At 54.5% G+C, this 16,579-nt stretch overlaps 1 protein-coding gene and 1 long non-coding RNA gene across 5 annotated transcripts; one reads left to right on the top strand and one right to left on the bottom strand.

The window, feature by feature from the left end:
• Positions 1–3,598: 3,598 nt before the first annotated feature.
• Positions 3,599–11,976, bottom strand: MYADM (myeloid associated differentiation marker). Of its 3 annotated transcripts, none has more exons than XM_069549440.1 (4): positions 11,606–11,976; positions 11,082–11,328; positions 7,800–7,877; positions 3,599–5,960 (listed from the first exon to the last, which is right to left on the bottom strand). In XM_069549440.1, exon 4 carries the CDS (start codon positions 5,956–5,958, stop codon positions 4,990–4,992), a length of 969 nt encoding a protein of 322 aa, XP_069405541.1. In that variant the 5' UTR covers positions 5,959–5,960; positions 7,800–7,877; positions 11,082–11,328; positions 11,606–11,976; the 3' UTR covers positions 3,599–4,989. The 3 variants fall into 3 exon arrangements, with proteins under 3 accessions (XP_069405541.1, XP_069405542.1, XP_069405540.1); XM_069549441.1 differs by having other exon boundaries at positions 11,082–11,375; positions 11,606–11,842; XM_069549439.1 differs by lacking the exons at positions 11,082–11,328; positions 11,606–11,976 and adding an exon at positions 9,796–10,682.
• LOC138418280 (uncharacterized) lies at positions 11,474–15,723 on the top strand. Of its 2 annotated transcripts, XR_011248483.1 has the most exons (6): positions 11,474–11,538; positions 11,621–11,742; positions 12,391–12,609; positions 13,105–13,254; positions 14,592–14,775; positions 15,405–15,723. It is a non-coding gene; the product is annotated as an uncharacterized lncRNA (long non-coding RNA). The 2 variants fall into 2 exon arrangements; XR_011248484.1 differs by lacking the exons at positions 11,474–11,538; positions 11,621–11,742; positions 13,105–13,254 and having other exon boundaries at positions 11,819–12,609.
• Positions 15,724–16,579: the final 856 nt, after the last annotated feature.

The following is a 16,579-nucleotide window of genomic DNA, read 5'->3' as shown; positions in this document are numbered from 1 at the left end:
GGGTGGGGAGGGAGACGCCGTTCGAGAAGGTGGGGATTGATTTAGGTCCGAATTCCAGGGTGGACAGTGGAGGCTTCTCCTCCCCAAAAGGGCGTAAGCCTGCTCTAGATAGCCCTCCCCCGCCTCCAACAGGACCCTTCCCCCTTTTTGCAGTATCTCTTCCCAATTACTTTTGCGGCTGTAGGTGGAAAAAATGGGTTGCACGATCCTTGAATTTTCCCCCAAATCATGCTACTTATGTATGTGATCGTCCTGGAGAAACCTGACAAGATGACCTTCTGTGGGATAGAGATTCGTGGCAGGAGTAATTCATTTGATCTTCTTGGAAGTTTTCAGTTGACCATGTGTGTCAGGCAGCTTAGCACTAAGGGTAAAATGGAGCTGAGAGTGGGAATTCAGGCAGGGTCAGATCCTGAAGGCCTTGACGGAAGGGCTTTGGTGTTACCTTTGGGCAATGTGGAGCGGAATATGGAAGGATTTGAGCAGAGGAGGACAGGACCAGATCCGGATGTTGAAAGCAAGGCACCCTCCTGGGTCAAGGTGGGCTGCAGGTAGGGTATCCAAGGAGTAGGCTGGAACAATAGCTTGGGTGAAGCAAAACTAAAGGAACTTAGAGAATGAGACAGACATAAACAGGATTTTGTTGTTCAGTTGCTAAGTCACATCCGACTCTTTGCGACCCCATGAACTGCAGCCTGCCAGGCTTTTCTGTCCTTCACCATCTCCAGGAGTTGGCTCAAACTGTTCTTTGAGTCAGTGATGCCATCCAACCATCTCATCCTCTGTCGAATTTAGGAAGAATACAGTGATTGATTATATTCTTTGCAGCCAAAGATGGAGAAGCTCTATACTGGCAACAAAAACAAGACCAGGAGCTGACTGTGGCTTAGATCATGAACTCCTTATTGCCAAATTCAGACTCAAATTGAAGAAAGTAAGGAAAACCACTAGACCATTCAGGTATGACCTAAATCAAATCCCTTATGATTATACAGTGGAAGTGAGAAATAGATTTAAGGGCCTAGATCTGATAGATAGAGTGCCTGATGAACTATGGAATGAGGTTCGTGACATTGTACAGGAGACAGGGATCAAGACCATCCCCATGGAAAAGAAATGCAAAAAAGCAAAATGGCTGTCTGGGGAGGCCTTACAAATAGCTGTGAAAAGAAGAGAAGTGAAAAGCAAAGGAGAAAAGGAAAGATATAGCATCTGAATGCAGAGTTCCAGAGAATAGCAAGAAGAGATAAGAAAGCCTTCTTCAACGATCAATGCAAAGAATTAGAGGAAAAGAACAGAATGGGAAAGACTAGAGATCTCTTCCAGAAAATTAGAGATGCCAAGGGAAAATTTCATGCAAAGATGGACTCGATAAAGGACAGAAATGGTATGGACCTAACAGAAGCAGAAGATATTAAGAAGAGGTGGCAAGAATACACAGAAGAACTGTACAAAAAACATCTTCATGACCCAGATAATCACGATGGTGTGATCACTCATCTAGAGCCAGACATCCTGGAATGTGAAGTCAGTTGGGCCTTGGAAAGCATCGCTACAAACAAAGCTAGTGGAGGTGATGGAATTCCTCCTGAAAACAGTTGAGCTGTTTCAAATCCTGAAAGATGATGCTGTGAAAGTGCTGCACTCAATATGCCAGCAAATTTGGAAAACTCAGCAGTGGCCACAGGACTGGAAAAGGTCAGGTTTCATTCCAATCCCAAAGAAAGGCAATGCCAAAGAGTGGCTCAAACTACTGCACAATTGCACTCATCTCACATGCTAGTAAAGTAATGCTCAAAATTCTCCAAGCCAGGCTTCAGCAATACGTGAACTGTGAACTTCCTGATGTTCAAGCTGATTTTAGAAAAGGCAGAGGAACCAGAGATCAAATTGCCAACATCCTCTGGATCATGGAAAAAGCAAGAGAGTTCCAGAAAAACATCTATTTGTGCTTTATTGACTATGCCAAAGCCTTTGACTGTGTGGATCACAATAAACTGTGGAAAATTCTGAGAGAGATGGGACTACCAGACCACCTGACCTGCCTCTTGAGAAATCTGTATGCAGGCCAGGAAGCAACAGTTAGAACCAAACATGGAACAACAGACTGGTTCCAAATAGGAAAAGGAGTACATCAAGACTGTATATTGTCACCCTGCTTATATAACTTCTATGCAGAGCACATCATGAGAAATGCTGGGCTGGAAGAAACACAAGCTGGAATCAAGATTGCTGGGAGAAATATCAATAACCTCAGATATGCAGATGACACCACCCTTATGGCAGAAAGTGAAGAGGAACTAAAAAGCCTCTTGATGAAAGAGGAAAGTGAAAAAGTTGGCTTAAAGGTCAACATTCAGAAAACGAAGATCATGGCATCCGGTCCCATCACTTCATGGGAAATAGATGGGGAAACAGTGAAAACAGTGTCAGACTTTCTTTTTTCGGGCTCCAAAATCACTGCAGATGGTGACTGCAGCCATGAAATTAAAAGACCCTTATTCCTTGGAAGAAAAGTTATGACCAACCTAGACAGTATATTCCAAAGCAGAGACATTACTTTGCCAACTAAGGTCCGTCTAGTCAAGGCTGTGATTTTTCCAGTAGTCATGTATGGATGCAAGAGTTGGACTATGAAGAAGGCTGAGCACCGAAGAATTGATGCTTTTGAAGTGTGGTGTTGGAGAAGACTCTTGAGAGTCCCTTGGACTGCAAGGAGATCCAACCAGTCCATTCTGAAGATCAGCCCTGGGATTTCTTTGGAAGGAATGATGCTAAAGCTGAAACTCCAGTACTTTGGCCACCTCATGGGAAGAGTTGACTCATTGGAAAAGACTCTGATGCTGGGAGAGATTGCGGGCAGGAGAAGGGGACGACCAAGGATGAGATGGCTGGATGGCATCACAGACTCGAGGGACGTGAGTCTGGGTGAACTCTGGGAGTTGGTGATGGACAGGGAGGCCTGGTGTGCTGCGATTCATGGGGTCACAAAGAGTCGGACACGACTGAGCGACTGAACTGAACTGAACTGTGTGATGACTGAGAGCGGAGATGGTAAGAAGTGGTGCCTGGGTTCTGCTGCACTCAGAATGAGACATGGTATTTCTCAGATGCTTGTGGGACTCCAAAGAAGGGTCTTTGTTCTTTTTTTGTAAAAAATTCTTTTTTACAAATTATTTTTGGTGTGCTGGGTCTTTGTTGCTGCACTCAGTTTCTCTGGTTGTGGGGAGCAGGGGCTTCTCCCTGCAGGAGCCTCTCTCCCTGCAGAGCACGGGCTCAGCAGTCAAGGCAGAGGGACTTAGTTGCTCCGTGGCACGTGGAATCTTCCCGGATAAGAGATAGAACCTGTTTCCCCTGCACTGGCAGGTGGATTCCCCACCACTGAACCATCAGGGAAATCCTAAAGAGGGAGAAATCTTGTTCATGTCTATCCTAATGAGCTCCCTTCATTTGAGGGATAAATTTGGAAGATCCAGACTACTTCTTTTCTGATGAGGCCAAGGTTGTTTTGATCCCAGCCTCTTTCTCCTACCAGTCCCAGAAATCTGGGCCTTGCCCTCTCTCCTGGAGCCCTCCCCGTGAATAAAGCAGGCAGAAGTCTTTCTTTTATCTTTATAGTGAGGTTTAAAAAAGAAAAAGAATGAACATTATGGATGTGGGAGAAGGGACAAGGCTTCTCTCCCGTGACTGACTGACAGCAGGGGCCGATGGGAATTAGAAGCTCCAGGGAATTAAAAAAAAAATTAAAAATATATTTGTACATTTATATAGATCATGTTATACACGTGAGTCCCAGAGAAGCAGGAAGCTGCAGCAGGAAGCAACGAGCACACAGAAACTCACCAGTGTGCGCACCACACACACTGAAGCAGTGCAATGCGATTCCTCTGACTATGGCATAGTAGCAATTCCCATCCCCCCACCCCACCCTCCAGGAAAAAAAAAATTTTTAAGAAACTTCCCTTTTAACAACAGGGCCAACCAGTGATTGTTGCCCTTGTGACCAGGAAAAAAACAAACATCACCTTGAAGGCTGGCAGTGGCCATTTTCTTTTCTTCCTAGCAAAGGCAGGAGATGCTATTTTTAACACTGAAGCTGGAGGGCCACGTCCCTGTCCCTCACAAATACTTGAGACAGTTGTCTTCAAGACCCTGTGGTTCTTTGCCGCAAAGACTCTGCAAAGAGTCTTTGGGATGGAATACATCTATCCCTTGCTTCCTTTAAGATGGCCTCTAGGCAGTGGGTTTTTAAAAAGCCTGGCAAAAATTCTGGAGCCAATCTCAGGTGAGGCTGAGCACCAGGTGGGGCCTAGGGACCCAGGGTCTATGCTTTAAGCCTCCAGCCCACTGGAAATTATTGACCTCCAGAGGTTTTTTTTTTTTTTTTTTTTAACTTAAAGGGGAGGAACACTGTACACACCCCCATCCCCACTAGGAGAAAGGGGGTTCAACTCCTAACTACCCACCCCACCCCCGCCACCAGACACACACATACACATAACACACACACATCAACTAAGGCACAGCCAGGGCGGGCAGGCATGCTTTGGCAAGGAGGCCCCTCCAGAGGCCCAGGGTATGAACAGCTGCAAAAGGGGGTGTGTGAAGTGGAGCTCAGCACCTTTGGAGGTGGGATGGGGGGTTGGTGGGGCTGAGAAGGAAGAAGGCTCAGAGCTCCCAAGGGGTCAGGAAAGGAGGCAGAGGTGGAAACACACAGGATGAAAAGAGAAGAGAGCCTCAAAGCAGAGAAGATGGGAGAAGAGAGCAGGCAGAAGTAAAACAGGATGTGGCAACCGAACAGAACAGGAAGAGAGGCAATGCAGGAGGAGGCGTGAGGGACACAGACAAGGGGGCAGGAAGGGCTGGGAAGGACGCGAGAAATGTAGGTGGGAGCAGGCCGGGAAGAGCACACCGGGGGGGCCCAGAGCTCTGCGAAAGGCCTCCGGCGAGAAGGGGGAGTTAGGGAGAGCCCCACCCCGGGGACGAGGCTCAGACCCTGACAAAAACCAGGCGGGCTGAGTATACCAGGTCAGCCAGGTAAGCCAGCAGGTTGATGCCTGTCAGGATGGCCACGGCCAGCCGGCGGTCCCAGAAACACACGTAGTGGACGTGGCTTCTGCCGCAAACGGGATCCATCTGCCGCCGCGGCTGACCGCCGTACTTCTGGTCGAACTGGTAGAGTGGCCAGAGGACCAGGGCCGTGGCGTAGGCGAGAACGGAGATCAGGGCCAGGCCCGACAGGAAAGTGGGGAAGGAGATGGGCAGGACGTTGGTGCAGTCGCCGAGGTTCAGCAGGATGGCCACGGCCGCCAGGATGAAGCAGATGGAATATACGGCCACGCACCACTCCAGGGCTGACTGGTTCTGGTACAGCGCCGGGTCGCTAATGAAGGCAAAGATGACGCAGGCCACGAAGGTCTCCAGCACCTTGAGCAGCCCAGGCACGGTGGCCATGTAGCCGGTGATCTCGCCGGGCCGGGCCCGGGTCCAGGCCACCTCGGTGGCGTAGGCGAGGCAGGCGATGCAGGAGAAAGCTGTGGCGGCGATGGCGTGGTCCCGGGAGCGCCCGTGAGACAAGAACTGCACGTAGGTGGTGGGGTAGATGATGGAGGAGGAGAGGCAGAAAAGGGCGGCGTAGCAGGCGTAGGTGATGGGGAAGTTGCGCCAAGACAGCGGGAAGCGCACCTGGAGCCCGCCCAGCTCCACGATGAGGATGATGAGCGTCACGGAGAAGCAGAAGCACCAGGTGAACATGGACCAGTTGCCCATGGGCCCCGTCCAGGCGCCCACGCTGGCCACCAGCGAGAAGGCCACGCAGGTGGAGACCAGCTGCAGCAGGCGGAGGAGGCCCAGCGGCTGGGTCAGCACCCGAGGGGACCCCACGATGGTTGGGGAGCCCAGGCCGGAGGATGACGACATTGTGGTTGTCACGGTGGTGCGGGTTACCGTCACCGGCATGGCTGGGAGGAGGAGAGAGAAGATCCTAAGAACATTTCAAATTTGAGGATCCAGGGTGCCCCCTACCCTGGGGCACTTGCCTCCCTGGAAGGGCTGTTGTGGACGGTGTAATCTGGACTCTAGCTGGAGGGGTACCCAGGATTGGGGCCTTTCAGTTTTCAAACCGGGCCAGTCCCAGGCCTACAGGGATGCCGGTGGTCCAGATGTTAGCCCCTCCCCACCTTCAGCCTCATGTCAGAGCTCAGGAGGGTAGGTACCCTGTCTCTGTTTTCCCCAGGACCCTTCTTTCTTTGCCCTGAAAGCCAACTCTTGTAAAATCATGTCTCTTTTTCCCCCCTCCACTCCAGACACACAAAGCTGCTCTCCTTCCCCCAGGGACTCAGCAACCCAGCCACTCAAGATTCTACTCTATGGACCACCCTGGTGGATCAGTGGTTAAGACTTTCCACACTTTCAATGCAGGGGGCAATCCCTAGTTGGGGAACCAAGATCCTACATGCCTTGGGTTACAGCCAAAAAAAAAAGATTTTGCTCTAAAGTGTCCTGGTCTTGTGCCCTTCCCACCACCCCCCATCAGAAGAGACCCTGTCTTCTGTGATCTCTTAAATACCCCACCGCTGCAACTTCCTCCCTTTGAGTACCCAGGGATCTGCAGCCAGGACTTTCTTTGATCTAACAAACATTTCCAGCCTCCAGACACATTCAAGAGTCTAGCCATCACTCAGGAACCCACATCTGATCAGAGCTCCCAATCTTCCAGCCTGTTGCCTCTCACTGAAGGGTAGTCTGTCCCCAGTTGGAACTGGGTATTACCAGCCTTAGCAGCACGCCTCCTGTGGCCACAGAGATTTAGGTCTGGGGTGCCTGTGTGCTAAGTCGTTTCGGTTGTGTCCAACTCTTTGTGACCCTATGGACTGTAGCCCGCCAGGCTCCTCTGTTCATGGGACTCTCCAGGCAAGAACCCTGGAGTGGGTTGCCATGCCCTTCTCCAGAGGATCTTTCCAACCCAGGGATACAACTGGGGTCTACTGCACTGGCAGGTGGGTTTTTAACCACTAGCGCTACCTGGGAAGCCTGGGGAACTTGCACCCACCTGAGAAGCCTGGGGAAGTTCAACCCAAAGGAAGTTAAGTTCCCTCCTGCCTCTCCCCCTTCCCCAACATAAGGTCCAGGCCCCTCCAGGAACCAAGCCAGCTAGTCCCCAACTTCCAGGAACCTCAGCCCCCTCCCCTGACCCAGGCCACTGAAATTTCTGGGTCTCTCTCGTTCAGAAAGGCAGCGTCCTTGTCCCAAACACTCCGGAATGAAGGCCCAGCCTCAATCTCCTGACCAGGTGTCCAGATCCTCACTCAGGCCCTAAAATATTTAATCTCTCGGCTACTGCTGCTCAGCGACCGCATGGACTGTAGCCCGCCAGGCTCCTCTGTCCATGGGATTCTTCTCCAGGCAAGGATACTGGAGTGGGTTGCGGTGCCCTCCTCCAAGGGATCTTCCCGATTAAGGGATAGAACCTCAGTCTCACGTCTCCTGCATTGCAGGTGGATTCTTTGCCACTGAGCCACCAGGGAAGCACCCCCTGCAAGCTCAAAAGGCCTCTCTCAACTCCCGGGCAATAAAACTTCCTCCTTCCAGTGTAGGAGGACAGGGTCACAGCCCAGCTGTCCCTCACAATAGCTTCCTGGGGACACAGGAGACCGGTTCCTGAACATACTTCTTCCTCAGGTCTCAGGATCTAGGCGGCCAAATTCCCCAGCCCCTCCTCCTTCAGATCCAGGAGTCCAGATCCCTGAACCCCTCCCCGGCTTGGACCCAAGAGTCTGTGACCCCCCAGCCCCACTCACCAGCGGTCTTGGCGGAGGACCCCCACCAGAAAGAGATCCGGCCCTGGAGGCGGATTGGGTCAGATACCTGGAAAAGGGCTGATCAAGGGGAGGAGGAAGACGTCAGCGGCCAGCTCAGACCCTGCCCCGCCCACCCGCCGCCCGGGCTGGCCCAGAGCACGCGGCGAGGCGGTGTGGTGGACCCCGGGCGCGCCTCCCAGCCAGGGCGGGGACTTGGCCCGGGAATCCCGGACGGTGACCTCGAGGGAAGCCCCGCCCCTTCCTCCCCTCCCCCCGCCCCCCCAAAAAACCTGCGCGGGCGGGAATGGAGGGAAGCGGCGAAAAGTGCCTGCCCCGCGGGGCGGCGGGGGCGGGCAGTGATCTTAATCCTGCTCCCGCCCGAGAGCCGCGGGAGGGGAGGGCTGGGGGGAGGCCGGCGGCGGCGGCGGGGGGGCCCTGGGCGGCGGCTGCCGGGGCGGGCCGCCCGGGCAGCGCCGCGTCTCCGTCCTTATAAGGGCTGCAAGTCGGCCCAGCCATTCGGAATGTGGCGAGGACCGGGAGGCGGCGCCGCGACCCGCGCCCTGCTCCTGGGATTCCGGCGGGGGAGGGGAAGGGTGAAGGGAAGGAGGGATGCTGGGGGCGGGGGGCGTAGTGTGGAGCCCGGACTCCAGGGCTAGAAGAGGAGAAGCTGCTAGGTCGAATGCCTGGGTCCTTCTAAATGTGGATTTTGGGTCCCTAAAAGGCGGGCCGGGAGCCCGGAGCCCCAGGAGGAGGGGCTGGGTACCTGGGCCCCTGGGTTCGCCTTGTGCACGCCTCGCATCTCGGGGTAGGGATGGGGGCGGGAAATTGCACAGTACTGGAAGCCAGTTCGGAGACAGTGACCACACCTCCCGCCACCTCCCGGGCCACCTGGGAGGTGCCCCGCAGGAGTCTGCCACCTCCCGTTCCCCTGACCCGTTAGGAGGAAGTGGGGCGCGCCCAGGAGGCAGAGGGCGGGGCCTCGGTGAGGCTCCCCGGGAAGGGGAGTTACCGCGCCGACCACCTGGAAGAGTGGGGTCCGTCCCCACTCTCCGAGCCCCCAGCCTTGGCCCCAGGTCAGAGCTCAGGAATGAGCCGCCGGAGACCCAAGCAGGGAGAGGGAACGCCCTGTTGGTTTCCGAACCCAGCTCAGGACGTCCCCGGCCACGCCCCAGTCCTGTCCCCACCTCCGCGCCGAACACCACACCCCATCACTCCAAAACTCAGAATCGTGCCCTGAAACCCCAACCTGTCCTCTCAACCCCCTGGGAACCAGCTCCATCTTCACTTTGGCAGCATGGGTACTGAAGCTCACTCTCTGGCCTTTTGCGTCCAAAGTTCGGATTCTGCCCCCTGGATGGAGAGGAGGTCCGTAATTCTGGACCCCAGCCACTCTCAAACCCAGGACTCCCAACTCCGAGCTCCTCCAGGAGCACAGCCCCTCCTCCCTCAGACCCGGGGGTCCAGGTCCCCAGCCCCTCCTCCTCAGACCCGGGGGTCCAGGTCCCCAGCCCTTCTTCCTTCAAACTCAGGAATCCCGGTCCCCCTCCCATCAGACTCCGGAGTCCAGACCCCCAGCCTCCCAGCTCCCCAGCCCCCTGCCCTATCAGATCCAGGAGTCCAGGCCCCACTCCACCTCCTTTTAAAGATGTAAGACCTGTATGAGTTTAGGACTCCAGCCCCTCCTCTCTCAGATCCAGGGGTCCAGACCCGCAGCCCCTCCTCCCTCAGACCTAGGGCTCCAGTCCCCCAGCCCCTTCTCCCCCAGACCCAGAGGTCCAGGCCCCCAGCCCTTCCTCCATCAGACCCAGGAGTCCAGGCCCCACCCCACCTCCTTTTTCAGATGTACGACCTGTGTGAGTTCAGGCCCCCAGCCGTCTCCTCTCCAGGACCCGAGTCCTGACCCAAACCACCTTTCTCAGGACTGAGACAATTGGAATCCCTCCGCACCCAGAATCCTGGACGCTGCGCCCACCCTTGGGGGTTCCCGCAGCCTCACCTTACAGGCCAGCGACCGCAGCGGCTGCAGCAGAGGCGACAGCTGCAGATTAGAAGGGTCTGCGGTCTGGGTGGGGTTGGCCGGCCGGGGAGCGAGGGTGGGCGGGGCCGGAACTCCGGGCTGAGCCGGATTAGGGACTCCCCGGCCGGGGCTATCCCAGTCCCGCCCCGAGGGCGGGGCCAGAGGCAAGGCCGCACCCCCTCCGGCGAAGAACCGCGCCGCAGTGGTCCCGCCCCGAGGGCTGAGGTCACTGTTTCCGTGGTGACAAAACAGGAAGACACAACAGCTGGAGGGGTCTGGGCTCAGGAGGGCTGCCCTCCTCGCCCCGGCGCAGGATGGAGAACTCTCCAGGGCCGGCCCGGGAAGGCCGTTGCCATGGCAACCCGTGTGTTTGGCCTTTGTTTAGGGCAAAGCCGCCCCCCCACCCCCCAGCTCGGGTCCCCACCCCAGTCTCACCTCGGTCTGTTCTCCCTCTCCCCTTCCAGCCCCCTCCCTCCTCGTCTCCCTCCTCTGCCAGGATGGATGAAATCCTGGACATCTGGGTCACAAAGCGGCTGGGGAGAGCGGGCCTCTCTTTACTGGGGTCTGTTTGCTAGGGTCTCCCGGATCCCCGAAATGGGAAATGTGCCGATCCCTAGACTTTAGGGGGTTCCTGGGTCCCCAAAAGAACAGTGGTTGGATTGCAGTGTTTAAGGAATTTTGGGGAGGAGTAAAGTGGGCCCTCCTAGTCCTCTATCTATAATGCGGTTCGCGCAAAAAGGGACAGATGGACCGGACCCCAAAGTTCCATGTGTCGCTGGGGGTTGTTGGTAGCAAGATTTCTGGGATCAGGGCGGTGGGAGACGGGGACATGGAGCCCCAGGCTGTGGGCCCAGATTCTTGGCTCCTAGGAGCAATTACGGCTCAGACTCCCGGGTTTTCGGAGCAGATGGGGTTGCAAGCCGGGCCTCTTGGATCTGGAAGCCGGAGATATTTTTGGCCTGCATTCCTGGCTCCTGGAATAAGGGAGGGGCTCAGAAGCTTAATAAGGGCGAGGCTGGGGGCTGAGGGTGCCAGATTCCTGATTGCTGCAGGGAGGGAGGGGGCCCAGGGAGTGCTCTGCCCGGGGCCCAGTGTGGCGGCGGGGGGAGCGCGGGGTCCTTTTTTAGGGTCCGCTTCGGGGCCCTGAAACGAATGGACAGAGCCAGAAGCAAGCAGGAGCTGAAGGTCGGGATGCTCGGCCTGGGGCTGGGGCGGAGCGGAGACCGGGACTCCCGGGTCCCTCCCTGCTGGCCCGGCTCACTCACCGCGCTCTGCACTGGTCCCCGGCGCGGCCTGGCTCGTGGCTGCCGCTGGGCGGGGCCCGGCGGGACTGCGGCTGCTCCGCGACGCCGCGCTACTCTGGGCGCTGCCCGCGCCGCCGCCGCCGGGTGTCTTCCAGGCGGACGACTGAGGAAGGAGGCTTTGAGGCCGAACTCTAGGGTGGGAGCCGAGCGCGTCGCGAAGGGAGGGGTCCGAGAGGATGCTGGAGCTCGGAGCCCGGGGCTGCGTGCTCTACGGAGGTGGGAGGGGTTGGGGGGGGCACCTGAACGCTGTGCTCTCTGCAGTTGGGGAGGGGAGAGGTGGGGGCTGAAGGGCTGTGGAGCCTGTACGCCCCCTTTTGTGTCCTGCAAAGGCCGCAGACCTTGTCTGTCTTTATGTACCCTGCATAGGGGAAGGGTCTCTAGGAGCCCCGCGTGGGGATGTCTAGGAAGCCAGGACAAGGTAGGTATTCGTTGGAGGATCTCCAGGGACGCACCTCCTTGACCCTCTGTAAAGAAGCATCTCTTACCCCTTTCTTGCCCAGATCTTTGCCTGACCCCAAAGTGGCACTCTTGAAGCCATGAAGCCAGTCGCTCAGTGGTGCTCAACTCTGCGACCCCATGGACTGTAGCCTGCCAGGCTCCTCTGTCCGTGGGGATTCTCCAGGCAAGAATACTGGAGTGGGTTGCCATTTCCTACTCCAGGGGATCTTCCCCACCCAGGGATAGAACCCGGGTCTCTCGCGTTGCAGGCGGATTCTTTTACCGTCTGAGCCACCAGGGCACTCCTGAGATGCGCCCGCCAAATAGTAAAGAGGCCATCACGGCTCACAGTTTACTGCCGGTGTGCTCTCCGGTGGCACTGTACCCCCCCTTTAAGACACTGAAACCTCAAAACAGCAGAGTGCAGGGTAGCAGGAACAGGAAGCAAACATTTAAAGAGTGAGTCATCAGGTGTGATCCTGAGACGTGACCCTGGAGGGCTCCTGGGTCTGGTGTAAGCTGGTAAAAGGTATGTGCCACTGGTTCAGAGTGTTTACCCACATCCTGCCGGGACAACACCCAGACCCCAGAGACGCCGTCTGCCACCGGGCACTGAAACCCAGCCTCCAGCAGGCTGTGCCTCTCTTAGTGAGAGCAGCTGCTTTCTGCTGCTGGGGTGTGGACCCGCCCCCTAGCTTCCTAACAAACCTGGCCCTTTGATCAGGAGCAGTCTTGCGTGGGTTAACCTGCCGGTGAATGGGGCCATTCAGTTTGTACACAGATGCTGCTGTTGGCTAGGAAAGCAAACAGAACCCAGAGTTCATTATTCCAGGCAGGAAAAGGTCAGCACCCAGTCCGCGATGGAAGAGGTCCAAGGTGCTCCTCGGGTGACCAGGTGTTGGCTGATCTCCTGAGAGAACCATGGCACATTAGGGGGCCCAACACTGCTTGCTGACGACAGCAAGGTGGGCCTCCAGCCGTGACGAAGCTCCGTAGCTGTGATGAGGCAGATCCATGCGTAGCCCACCACGGCTGCTTTGTCCATCAGCAGGTACTGGTGAACGTTAAGCGGGCACTGGGGAGACGGGGGTGGCGGGGATGGGGAGAAGCTGACCGAGAGCTGCGGGGTGGTCATCCGGTCTACTTAAGTCTTACTAGCATTGTCTGTAATGGAGGGTTTGGGGGGAGAATAAACCTGGGTACAGGTTTAAAAAACAAACTTTCTTTAGGCTATGTTGGGTCTTCGTTGCGGCTCAGGCTTTTCTCTGGTGGTAGGGAAGCTCGTGGGCTCAGTAGTTTCAGCTCCTGGGCTTTAGAGCCCCAGCTCAATAGTTGTGGCACACGGGCCTACTTGCTCTGCAGCACGTGGCATCTTCCCGGACCAGGGATGGAACCCGTGTCTCCTGCACTGGCACACAGATTCTTTACCACTGAGCCACCCGGGAAACCCTTGGGGACAGATTATGAGCTGGTTCTTGCTCCTGACACCTCTGACAAGCGCCCGTGTGTTTGTTTTCCACATCAGCCACTAATTCTCTAATTTCAGACAGCAACTGAGTGTCTGATGAGTGTCTGAATCTGGACACACTGCTGCTGCTGCTAAGTTGCTTCAGTCGTGTCCAACTCTGTGCAACCCCACAGACGGCAGCCTACTAGGCTCCCCCGTCCCTGGGAGTCTCCAGGCAAGAACATTGGAGTGAGTTGCCGTTTCCTTCTCCAATGCATGAAAGTGAAAAGTGAAAGTGAAGTGGCTCAGTCGTGTCCGATTCTTAGCGACCCCATGGACTGCAGCCTACCAGGCTCCTCTGTCCATGGATTGTCCAGGCAAGAGTACTGGAGTGGGGCTCCATTGCCTTCTCCGAATCTGGGCACACTAACCTCTTGCAATTATCGTCAGACCCCACAAATAATAGGCTCAGTCCCATAAGACCGCTCCCATTTCAAACTCCAGCCACAAGTCCCAGGCCTCCCCTGCTTCTGACCGACTGGCTAGAAATTGGGGTGTTCCCAGGATTTGGCTTCCATCATTTGCTAGAATGGCTTGCAGAACTCAAGGAGGCACTTGGTATCAAACGTGCAAGTCAGACTCAGTCGGGTCTGACTCTTTGTGACCCCATGGACTGTAGCCCACCAGGCTCCTCTGTCCTTGGAATTCTCCAGGCAAGAATATTGGAGTGGGTTGCCATGCCCTTCTCCAGGGGATCTTCCTGACCCCGAGATCTTTTGAGCCCGGGTCTCCTGCATTGTAGGCAGATTCTTTACCATCTGAGCCACCAGGGTATTACTGATTTATTGTAAAGGGTGCAACTTGGGAACAACCAAACAGGAGAGATACGCAGGGGAGGATATGGGGAATGGTGCAGGGCTCCCAGCCCCTCTCTGGGCGTGTCATTGCCCAGCACTGTGATGCATTTACCCACCTGGAAGCCCTCTGAATCCCGTTATTCAGGGTATTTATGGAAGCTCCATTATGGAAGCATGGTTGGTGAAATCACTGGCCATCGTTGCACAAGCTCCATCTCCCGAGCCTGTCTGGAGGTCATGGGGTGAGGCTGAGAGTTTCAATCCCCAATCACACAATTGGTTCCTTGGGCAACCAGCCCTCATTCAGAGCTAACTTGGGCTTCCCAGATGGTGCTAGTGGTAAAGAACCTGCCTGTCAACACAGGAGACGTAAGAGATGCCAGTTCGATCCCAGGGTTGGGAAGATCCCCTGAAGAAGGAAATGGCAACCCACTCCGGTATTCTGCCAGGACAATCCCAGGGACAGAGGAGCTTGGTGGGCTGCAGTCCATGGGGTCGCAAAGAGTTGGTTGGACATGACTGAGCAACTAAACCATCAGAAAGGGTTCAAGGAGTAATAACTCCTTTACTTGGAAGGGATATTCCCACTGTCCTCAGACTATGGGATTCTCAGGAAAGTTCCTGAGTGACAAACTTACCAGTTTTTATGGGGTTTTATCTCCCATGCTCTGGCATGTGTATTTTAGTAAGACATGTGAAGTATGTTATCTGCTCTCTCCTGCTTTCCAGGTCTTATCAGCATTGCGATTGGCCAGGACAGAGTCTATAGCGTACTGAACGCAGAAGTTGGTGGAAAATTTGGTGATTCTGGAGCAGTATCATACAGCATATCTCTAGTTTGGGAGAAGATCGAAATTTGAAGTACAGTGTCTACTGCGTGCAAATCACTTTTGCACCATCATAAACCTCAACAGTTAAGTCAAGCCATCCTAAGTGCGGGACTGTCTGTATTCTTTCTTCCCTTTACTGAGATCAACATCTCCCCCTAGTCTGTTCTCTGGCCGTAACTATCACCTTTTCGGTGTCTTTGGACTTCTCGGTCCCTTGCGCTCATTTCCCACATAGTTTCCTGAAATTCTCTAAAGAGCATCCTTCTAGATAGATACGCCGTGAACAGGTTGCACGGATCCCCCGGCCTTCAGAGTGGCCTGGTTGCCCCTGGCTCTTGCCAGGCTCCTCTTGTTCATCTCCAAGAGCTGCAGAAAATATTGTCATGTTCCTGTTTGCCCCACGATGTGACAATGTTTGGGAGGCACTGACTTGGAAGACTTATGCGAACATCACCCTGCACACCATAGCATCCACCTCTCCACTGGGTTCTCCATGCCTCTCAGACATCAACGATTTCTCCTTCCATCCTGCTTCCTTAGCAATAGCCACTTGTGATCTTGTCTTGACTTGATAGGAGCCCCCAGTCCATCAGCATGCTCTTTCCTTGCTTTCCTGTTCAGACATGCTTCCACAGCCTATCATTTCAATGACCCTCTTTTCACACTAGGATATTTAACTCTCCTTTGCCATTCTGTCTTTTTATTACCCCAGTCTTGAAAAAGAAAAAGGAAAAGACTACAGAATATCTAAACAGACGTTTCTCCAAAGAAGGCATACAGATGGCCACAACGTACAGGAAAAGATGCTAAACATCGCTAATTGTTAGAGAAATGCAAATCAAAACTGCAATGAGGGGACTTTCCTGGTGGTCCAGTGGTTAAGAATCTCCCATCCAACGCAGGGAACATGGGTTCGATAAGATAAATCCCCTCCCCACCCCACCCATGCACCACAACTACTGAAAACCCACGTGTCAAGATGAAGACCCAGTGCAGCCAAAATTTTAAAATAAAATAAATGAACAAATAGAGTTTAGGCTCAGATAGCTTCTTAAAGTGGAGAGTGTTAGACATTGAATGTGATTATTTTTAAAAAATGCCTACACTTGGAAAAAAAAACTACAATGAGGTATCACCTCACACTGGTCAGAATGGCCATCGTTAAAAAGTCTACAAGTAACAAATGCTGGAAAGCATAAGGAGAAAAGAGAGCCCTCCTACCCTGTAGGTGGGAATGCAAATTGGTGCAGCCAGTGTGGAGAACAGTGTGGAGTTCCTTAAAAAACTAAAGACAGAGCCATATGACCCAGCAATCCTACTCCTGGGCACACATCCAGAGAGAGCCATACTTTGAAAAGGTGCGTGCACCCCTACGCTCACAGCAGCACTGTTCACAAGGGACAAGACATGGAAACCAGCTAAATGTCCAACTGGCAGATGAATGGCTGAGGCAGACATGGTCCATATATACAATGGAATGTCACTCGGCCATAGAGAGAAGGCATGAGGTGACACGGCGCTTCCCAGGAGGTGCTAGTGGCAAAGAACCCATGTGCCAATGCAGGAGACGTGAGTTTGATCCCTGGGTCGGGAAGATCCCTTGGAGGAGGGCATGGCAAGCCACCCCAGTGTTCTTGCCTGGAGAATCCCATGGCCAGAGGAGCCTGGCGGGCTACAGTCCACGGAGTCGCCAACAGCTGGACACGACTGAAGTGACTCAGCGTGCGCACAGGCAGCAACGTGGATGGACCCAGAGATGATCATATTAAGCGAAGTTAAGTGAGACAAAGACACCGATCGTGTGAATCTCAAAAAGGACACAAATGAGCTTATTTATGAAACAGAAAGAGACTCACAGACTTTGAAAATGAATTTATGGCTACCAAA

This window comes from Ovis canadensis, chromosome 14, assembly GCF_042477335.2.
Source record: "Ovis canadensis isolate MfBH-ARS-UI-01 breed Bighorn chromosome 14, ARS-UI_OviCan_v2, whole genome shotgun sequence".
Taxonomy (NCBI): Eukaryota; Metazoa; Chordata; class Mammalia; order Artiodactyla; family Bovidae; genus Ovis; species Ovis canadensis.
The sequence above is the reverse complement of the archived record's forward strand: the minus strand, read 5'-3'. Positions and strand labels throughout refer to the sequence as shown.